The following is a 10,313-nucleotide window of genomic DNA, read 5'->3' on the forward strand; positions in this document are numbered from 1 at the left end:
ATAATGTTGTGCAGGAAACACATCTGAAACGCAGTGTCTTTACAAAAAAAAAAGATTCAGGTCATAATTTCATAGAACAACAATCCTAAACATATCAATAATAACATGTTCTTAAAAAAGTTTTTTTCTTCTCTGTGTATGTGTAGACTCACGTCATTCTTCCTGCCTGTCTGGTTTCTGGTAGGTGACGGTGGCTTGTTTAGGCTCCTCCAATGTGTAGCTGCCTTCATCTTTCTTTTTCATCCGGTAGACGAGTAACATTACGAGGAATGCTGCAAAGAGTGCTCCAACTACACCTCCGACAATCACCGCTGGAGAAAGAACAAGAGACATTGATTACTTACAGTATTTCAAATTCAAATCATTATGAACACTTCAACAACAATTATGTTCTCTCCCACCATCCATAAATAAATGTGTAAATGTCTCTGGGTCAATGACAAAAAAAAAGAGTGTTCAAGATAAAGAAAATCAATTTAAATAAATTTTTAAATCAAGTCATATCTTTTCATATGGTTTTGAAAAAAATTATATAATATATTAACAAAACTGCTTCACTGTTTATTTTTCCCAAGAAATAATAACAGATTACAATTTATAATTTATACAAATATTAATAAATCAATACAGAAATTTTAATTCAGAAATTAAAAACACTATGTATAAACTGCATTTTAAATGTATTTTTGAATAAATCAATAGGACAATAAATATAAAAATAAATTAAATGTCATGACATTGATCAGAATTTAGGGGATGCAATGCCTACAATAAGCACAACTACAAATGGACTCTTCTCAAAAGAGACAGCTGATATCAGTTTCAATGATGTTTTTGAACCAAACACTCTGCATGATAAAAACCAAACCAACAAAAACACAGAGAAATAGAGACAAACAAACACAAAACACATTTAATCAAGGCAGGGAGAGTTTTGAGTCTCTCTAAACTAATGCTTAACTGCGAATATGACAAATGCAAAATACGAGCTAAAATCCAACTAATTTCACGCTATAGCCTGTGACTCCTACATCTTTACCTATGACCAGGAAGTCTGCAAATACAAAGGCAAACAGTCCCCCAATCAGAACGGCTGAGGAGAGAGAGACAGCATATCAGATGACAGAGAGAAACAAGAGGGGAGATGGAGACAGAGAGGCAGCAAAACAAACGAGGAGAAGGTGAATGTGAACAAGGAAAAAAGACAAGGAGCTGAAGACCGTGTTCTCCACAGAGAGATAAAATAACGCCCACTGGAGGCTCTTGCTTGAGATCATAAGAGCAAAGCTTTTATTAAAGGGATAGTACAGCAAAAATAAAATAAACCAATATAAATCATTTTTGGTTGAACGTTTCTTTAAACAACTGTTACTCCAAACAAAATACTCCTACTAATAATACTGCTAACAACTAATGACTAGCTTTTGTGAAATCCTATTTCATGCTTGAAGCTTGAACAATATATATACACATTACTGTTCAAACCTTTGGGGTCAGATGGTGGAAAAAATTATTTATTTAATCTTAAATAAATGAATACTTTATTCAGCAAGGATGCATTAAATTGTCAAAAGTGACAGTAAAGACATTTATAATGTTACAAAATACTTCTACTTTAAATAAATGGTGGCCTTTTTAACTTTCTTTTCATCACAGAATCCTGAAAAATCAAGGTTTCAACAACAGTACTAAACATCTCAGCTGTTTTCATTGAGAATTCATTGATAAAACATTGATAATAATAATAATAAAGTTTCTTTTTTGAATACCAAATCAGCATATTGGAATGATTTTTGAAGGATAACGTGACACTGAAATAATGGCTGCTGAAAATTCAGCTTTGCCGTCACATGAATAAATTACATTTTAAAATAGAAATGGTTATTTTACATTATAATAATATTTCACAATTTCCTGATTTACTGTATACTTATTTTCTTATCAAATAAATGCAGCTTGGTGCACAAAAGAGACTTCTTTCAAAAAAGAAAAAAAACCTCACCAACCACAAACTTTTGAACAGTAGTTGAAATGTTAAGCTGTACAATAATGCCATAAAGTTTTTCCACTTATAGGGTTTTCAGTTCAGTGCAGTCTATAAATCTTATAAGCAACAGGGAGACAAACAAAACATGTACAAAAATAAAAGATATATACAAGACAAATAGACAGACAGGTTCAAAAACAGAAGCCAAATAACAAAATAAATAATAGAGAGACTGAAGTGGGTTGTGGAAGTGGTTTTGAACGTCAGGCATCGCTCACCTATCAAAACTTCCTTCCTCTCAAGGATGTTCTTCTGTGGAAGTTGAGCGGCTGAGCTTCCAGCAGCATCTACTGTGTTACCAGTCAGATCTGGTTCTCCTGCCACGCCAGTCGCCCCTTTGCCTCTCCCGACCTCGTTGCCTTGGCGACCTTCATTCTCGCGGATTTCAAAATCACCACTTGGACTTGGTCCTGCAACTTCATTATTTACAGTTTCATCTGGTGCTTGTGTCTAAATGAGGAATAAAAAAAAGGAAAGAAAAAAATTATAACCCTTCACAATTGCACAACAGATCATGTGTAGCTGAAACTGCTGACCGACTTTTCTGTAGAAGTTCTTGGTTTTAATATATTGTAAACTTGGTTTGAAAGAGTAGAACTAGCAAAGATGTCTAAACCATCTGATGAAAGTGTGGTTTTGATGCAATATGCACATACCAAATGAATGGAATTAATTGACAAATGACATTTATATGAACAAATAATGCCACTCATTCTTTGTTCTTTTTTGTCTTAAATGTCCAAAAACCTTTTGGGGCCACTGCATTTGATCCCAAAGGGAATAAGAGCATACTTACAGAGCAAATCTTTCATGCCAAAAACAATAATGGAATTAGGGATGCACATTACCATGTCGATTATTGGCCAATGTGAGATATTTTTTTAAATGTACCCATACCTGTCGACAATGGATATTTAACTGCGCATTTCCACTATTTTAACATTTAGATTGCCTTTGCCAACATCTAATGCTCACTTAATCTTTAAAACACTAATAATTTAATAATACTGCATAAATAAATGTAATCTTTCTCAATATAAATATCCATTTTTAAATCCATTTGTACATTTTTAAATGTTGTGCTGCCTAAATTCACTTGAAGCATTTAATGATTTAAACTTTTTGTGTTTTATGTTTCATTTAAGATGAGATCATTCTTAAATTAATTAAGATCATTTTAATATCTACCATTTATTAAAAATAATTACTTGCTATGCATTGGCAAGAATTTTCACATTGGTACATCTCTTGGAATATTAATTATTTGTTAATTTATATTATTTATGTATTTATTTGTTAGTTTATATTATTTATGTATTGATTCATTAATTTAAGACATATGGAATAACATAAAATTTTAATATCTTCCTTTCATATAAAATATGATTTTCATTTTTCATATCGATGCATCCCTACATGGAGTACTATTTATTTATTTATTTGTTTGTTTTTATTTTAAGATATATAGATAATATAAACATTTTATATCTTTCATTTATTAAAAATAATTACTGGCTTATCTATATTGGCCAGAATTTTCATATGGGTGCATCCTTACATACATTATTATTTTTTGTTGTTTATTTATCTACTGAGGACTATCTAACCTGTGTTGTGGTCATCACTGAACGAGTGCTGCTCTCAGTGGGGGCGGCTCTACTGGGGGTAGTGTGTGGTTTCCGGGGGCGCACGGGGGCAGTGCTCGGAGTGGTCGGGGCAGGACGTGGTCTGGTTGGCTTAGCAGTTGTGGACTCAACGGTGGTGGGGATGACCTCAGTGGTTGTGATGTCATCTGCTGTTGTCTCCGGTGTGCTAGATGGCTCTAACATGATGGTTTCTGTAGTAATGTATAGATCCTCCTCTTCTTCTGTGGTGGCGCGGTCCTCCGGGTCACTAGTGGCCACTGTAGTCTCACTCAGTGTGGTAGATGAGTCCACGAACACTACAGGAACATCAGTCAGCCGGGGGGCAACCGTAGCTTTGGACCTCTCTTGTTCCTCCTCTCCGTCTTGCACTTTATCAGCATCCAACCTTATTACGATCTCAGATTCCTGTTCTCTATCCTGTTCCTTCGACCGTCTCATTTCCTCTTCCTCAAGCTCCTCCCACTTTTTCTCAATCTCCATCTCCAATTTGCTGTCTCCGTCAACATCTTGTCCCAAGCCACTCTCACGTTCTACCTCAGGTGGAGGTGGGCTACTCGGCTCTGCGGCGGGGGAGGCTGAAGGAGCGGGGCCAGTGGCCTGTGTGGTAGAAAGTGGGAGGGTCTCTTCTGTAGTGACAGCCACACCTGCTGCAGTTGGACTAACATCCATATCTGGAACTGGAGGCGTAGACAAACAGCAATGAAAACAAGGAGATCAATACTCACAGCCATTTTAGAGCGTGTTAATGTGTCATATGATACCTAGCAAAAGCGTCTGCAAGGCTTCAAAGCAACCTTTAGATTGGTCAGCCCAGGAATGTGAACATCCCCATGGCAACACATGAATAAAATATCAATAACCTTGGTAAGAAAAAACACATGCGCACACACTACAAACAAAGAACAAAGCAAGCGCCACTGCAACACACAAACTCTGCTCATAAAGCGCACACACATAGTCAATGCTTCTTTAACTACAGCCATTCTTATGTCCCAAGGGTTGATTTTTATTAAAGCTAACTGATTTCAACAGATAACAGATAGTTTTTTTCTTTTTATTAAATAAAGGCCACATTAATATTGTCTTAGAAACTTTACCTTTATTTTTTGTTGTTTTATGTTTCAAATGCTTTATGAATAGATTTTGTTTATCCTTGACCTTGATGTTTAATCTTAAATGATGAAAGGCCATCATAACAATAAATATATTTTAAAAACTATGATAATCTAAACAGGGTAAAATAATCAGAAACTACTTCAATGTTTAGTTAAGATGTTTCATTTATATAATCTGGTTTTTACACAAATTAATATTACAAGTTGTGATATCATTTTTACCACAAGTTGTTAGTTTAAAGGGGAAAACATGTAAATGTTACCCTTTTTACATCTGATTTTTTTTATCTCTATTTTTGATATTCATATTTTTCAATCAATTGCAAAAACTACGCAAAATATTATTTAAAAGTCTAAATTTAAGATATATAAAAAGTTGTATCTATTTTATCTGCTGTTTATTCCATTTTAGTCCATTTAAAATGTCATGTTCACCTCAGAACTGTATTAAACACAATACATCACTTGAGACGTGAAATGAATTTCAACAAAATCACAGAAGTCTCTTGTGAGATATTTATGTCCCCTGTTCAATAATGTTAGCAGCCAAATTAAACAATGTGTGAAAAGCATGTTTGAAGAGAATTTATTTTCTAAACGACCACAGGGCCAAAAGTGCTCTAAAGAAACACCCAAGCACTAGCGAATATTGGCAGTCCACACCCAGATTCCTGCTGATTAAGTGATCTTATTTACAGTAATCTGATTACTGAGGATCAGATGATCACTCACAAAGACACACACACATGCAAATATATGAAGAAGTGCTCTTTATTTACAAGAAAAGAAGGGTGTATTCTACTGTGTCTGTGGGCTTCAGGTAGCAGAGGCTAAAATAAATGTATGAAGTTGTGGGAGGAATGTGAGACAGAGGGGCTGAGAGAGAGAGAGAGAGAGAGAGAGAGCAAAGTGAGAAGCAAGAGATGAAGAGGGGGATAAGGCGTTGAGTTGTGAGAATTATACCAGCTGGTGAGGGGATTGGAAGCCCTGGCTGGACTTTTAAACAAGGCAGCTGTGACCTCTTAATGAGTGATTCACACTCACACGTCACAAACACATCACATATCAAACTCACAGCCAGAGCCGGATCCAGAGAATAAGTCCTCATCGTCGTAAAATTCATCTCCAGAACTCTCATCATCGCTTGGTCGAGATATGCGACGCTGCGCCTTAAAACAAAGAGAAAAAGAATTCAGAAACATTTATGACGTCAACCTGTGCAAATCTACCACAAGTGGAATGATTTAACAGTACATTATTTCAAAAACAATATCAGATTCACTGTCAGTGTGTTCATGTGGAAGTGTGAAGGGGTCTAGCGTGGGGAGCCGTTTTATCGAGAGGCCTGTTGCTAGGGGCAACACTTGCCTTTAACCCAATTTCTTAAATAGGGATGAAAATTCAGCAGAAAAAGAGCTCTCGACTGTCCTCAGACCCAACGTGTCACATAAATGAGAAAATTGGGGCCATCACATACACAAAAACCCTAGGTTTGCAGTTCACATCAAACATAAAACTTTTAGAGGCTGTTTCTGGCAACAAATGTCCTTTAAAAATATTGAATGTAAGTATAGTCAGCAGCCAACCTGTTCATAGTGGCACTTTCAAGAACAACATTACGTAACACCTAACCATTGGTGTAAAAGCACTTCTACTCCCTCTTCTGTATCATTCTTTACTCTTGTGGTGGCTTTCCTTCCCCCCGCTCTCATGATTGGTTGGTCTCCATTCCGGCAACACCCCATAAATACTCAGACCCATAAACCGACCCCATGCCCTCCCGGCAATCCCTCATAAACACACACACTGGCCCCAAAATGCTGTCAGTCATCAGCATGCACTTAAGCTTAAGAACATCATACATAAAGAGACACTATTGTAACCGTGCCCAGTTCTGTATCTGATCTAATTACATATTACGCACATAATGTCTATTTATGTGCCTTCATGTTTTGCACTGTAAGCATGTGTCATTCACTAATGCCCCAAACGGGGCACATATGTACATATATATTTTTATACATAATATTTATGTATTTGCTTTGAAATGGATTAAGAAAATTTGATAAAGTTTTACATATTTTTCAGAGCTCTTTACTATATTTAATCATTCTTATTTATATGCCCATATAACAACACACGGCAATAATTTAAATATATACATACAGGTAAATACATATTATATATAATATGTATTTATAACATAAATTACTATGATTTTATTGAATGTTTTTTAATGTAAAGTCTCTTATGCTTAGCAAGGCTACATTACTTTGATCAAAAATACAATAAAAAAGTAATACTGTAAAAATGATTACAATGTTTTCTATTTCTAATATATTTTAAAAAGTTATTTATTCCTGTGATGGCAAAGCTAAATTTTCAGCAGTCATTACTCCAGTCTTCAGTGTCACAAAATCCTTCAGAAATCATTCTAATATGCTGATTTGGTGTTCAAGAAACATTTCTTATTATCAGTATTGTGCTGCTTAATTTTTTTTGTAGAAACTAAAGATTCTTTGATGAAAAGAAAGTTTAAAAAAATAAATAGTTATCTTTTGTAACATTATAAATGTCTTTACAGTCACTTTCGATCAGTTCCCCTTCATGGGAACTTCGAACTGCGTCCTCTAGGGGTCGCTATGGGGAACGCCTCGTCGTGACCCGTGTCTGAAGCATACATTGAAAAAACACCAACTCGTTGGCCGGCGACAGCCATGACGTCACTATCGGTGCGACTATAGTATAAATAGGCGCCGGGAGCACACATCATTCTCTTCTTCGTCTTCACTGACCGGTCTGTTTGAAGCGTGCATTCCAAAAAGCAAAGTAAGAGCTTTTTCTTTCCTACTATGGCGAGCACTAGCGAAGCGTTTAGAAAGTGTGTACATCCGTGCGCCGGCCAACGAGTTGGTGTTTTTTCAATGTATGCTTCAGACACGGGTCACGACGAGGCGTTCCCCATAGCGACCCCTAGAGGACGCAGTGTCTCGTTCCCTACTCAGGGAACCATGGTTACATAAGTAACCTGAGACGTTTAATGTCTTTCCTGAATAAAAGTTTTACTTTCTTTAAAAAAAAATAAAAAAACTTTTTTTTAAAATATGTAAATATATTAGCAAATGCCAAATATTTCCGTGGCCATTTTGAGGCAAACAAACAGTTTGAAACGCATCAAGTTTGTACCAGTAACCTATCTCTGTCTTGATGCTCTCATATTCAAATATAGTCATGAGACAAGGAAGGACCTTTAGGGCATTTAATAACCTGATAAAAAGGACATTTAAATCACCACAATATTCATGATGCATAATGTTATATTGTCAGCAAAATATATGAGACTATTGTAACTATATCAGCCCTTTCTAGTGCCAAACACATACTAGCAATCTGAAGTAATTCCAGTTATTATTCTAGCCATTTTATCAACTAAACCAGCTCTAAATAGTGCTATGGATTTGTGCTGATCTTTTTTTAAGCACAAAGTGCATGTGAACACCAGGGAATCAGATCCCACTGTGCCTCAATCTGAACTGCTATTAACCACAGGCCATTCACCAAATGCAATCAAGTCTAATGCGATTTCCTCTCCAACCTGTACAACACTCAGAAATACATGCTGCAGATGCACCGGATCTCCTTTCCAAATCACATACTGTATGTCTCTGCAAAATCTGCTGCTCAAGATGCAAGGCTAAGCCAGTATGCATATTTGGATAGATTGTGTTTTTGTGGATGTCTGTGTTTCCTCCCCTGTAATGGTGGGGTCGGTTTGTGGTGTAATTTGGTCTACGATATGATTAAGGGGTAGAATTGGCTCGCACAGCAAGGGTTCTTTCACAAACAGTTTGTGTGTGTATGTGTGTGTGTGTAGAGATAGAGGGGGTGTGGGTAAAAGCTTTTTAGAGTCAAATGTAAATATAACTTCCATCTGTTTGGCAGCACATAATGACCAAGAAAAAAAAAAGCACAGTAGGGCTACACGATTATGAAATGCCAGTTTTCTTTGATATTGCAACCATGATTTTGATTAACAGAATTTGCATTACAATTATTATTTTTTTATATTTCTTTGAATAATTATAATGTAATTATAATGGAATGAAGTAATTAAAACTTTTCATAAGTAATCGTGGCAGCCGTAAACACAATTTTGATTATTTATTTGTATAATTGTGCAGCTATAATGCATTCTCTTTCTCTGCCAAATTTGATGTTCTGTACTAGCTTCTTTCCAGAGGAACAGCTGCGAGGATGATGAGAGATAGAGAGAGTGTGTGGAAGAGAGAGAGAAAGAGAGGGAGATCACTGTGTAAGTAAAGTTAAGAGGTGAGTTGGTCACTAGGTGATGACTTCATTACGAGAGTCAAACACACAAATATCTGAATGCACATCTACATATGCCATTTAAATAAAACTACAAAAAAAAAAAGATGCATTACAGCACCTCCACCTATAAAACATCTGACCCTCAAGTTTAAACTTTGTCTCTTGAAATGCATGTTATATACGTGTATGAAGTGGACAGCTGTTTCTGTGGGACAATCCTTAATCCAACCAGCAAGTGATCCCATAATCCCATGGGATTAGGACCATGTCGGATGCCCATATGGGTAAAACGCCGTGTGTGTCAGTATAAGAGCTCCTCCATTGCATTCAAGTATTCAGCATTTATGATGCGGTGACAAAACCTAACCCTGGTTTAATCAACGAAACCGGGCACATAACTATAATAACTATAATTAATGTGCCATATTTGAAAGTAAAAAAGGATATTAAATGAGAAACAATTGTAGGGCAGAGCTAGATTACATAGATGTATACGAATATGAATTACGAACATGAATTGTATATGAATTACACTTTTTAAATTTAAGTTATTAATATTGTAAAAAATACTATTCTATGCTGTTCTATATAAATTGGGGGGGGGGGATCTGATTCATGCTCCATGTAAGAGTCTTTTTTATTCAAACATAAAACAGTGGCTTCGGTGTTAGAGGAGAAATCTGAACTTCGTAATAATCAATTTGCTAGATTGGATGAGCAGTTAAGACAGTTTTGGCTTGGGTTTTCCAAGCGTGATGTGGGGAAAGTGTCTGGAAAGCTTTCTGCTGAGAAGTTGCCATGGACAACCAGCCAGCCTACAACACCCAGAATCACTGCTGTCTGGGATAACAGGGTAAAACAGGGTTAACTCGCGACAGCATGTGCGTAACATGACCGCTGTCACATGGACTCGTAAAAAACTCAAAAGTGCAGATCAAGTGATTCGCAGTATGCAGTGTTTGTGAAGTTTAAAGGATGGTATTGTGTGTGTATTTGTATGTCCGTGTGTGTCTGGGTGAATGAACTCTTTCTCCTCACAAGCAGATGGGGCTTCCTGTGGATCATAACTTCTCTTGTGTTTCTAAGAAACTTTTCAAAGGAGCTAAAAAATGCAGCCAGGGGCTAGGGAATGGCTTGCCTTTGTGAGTATGTGGGGGTGCATGTAAGGGCGAGTGG

General features: G+C 36.3%; 1 protein-coding gene across 1 annotated transcript in view; it reads right to left on the bottom strand.

Moving 5' to 3' along the window:
* The window catches only part of LOC107742841 (syndecan-3-like), a 31,933-nt gene continuing 21,620 nt past the window's right edge, over positions 1-10,313 (bottom strand). The window contains exons 2-5 of the mRNA XM_016555901.1: positions 5,884-5,977; positions 3,655-4,370; positions 2,266-2,497; positions 1-311 (exon numbers count right to left, since the gene is read on the bottom strand). Coding sequence (XP_016411387.1) covers positions 154-311; positions 2,266-2,497; positions 3,655-4,370; positions 5,884-5,977 — 1,200 coding nt within the window. The 3' untranslated portion in view covers positions 1-153. The remainder of the gene's footprint in view (positions 312-2,265; positions 2,498-3,654; positions 4,371-5,883; positions 5,978-10,313) is intronic.

Source organism: Sinocyclocheilus rhinocerous, unplaced genomic scaffold (assembly GCF_001515625.1).
Source record: "Sinocyclocheilus rhinocerous isolate Xijiao unplaced genomic scaffold, SAMN03320098_v1.1 scaffold1338, whole genome shotgun sequence".
NCBI classification, from domain to species: domain Eukaryota; kingdom Metazoa; phylum Chordata; class Actinopteri; order Cypriniformes; family Cyprinidae; genus Sinocyclocheilus; species Sinocyclocheilus rhinocerous.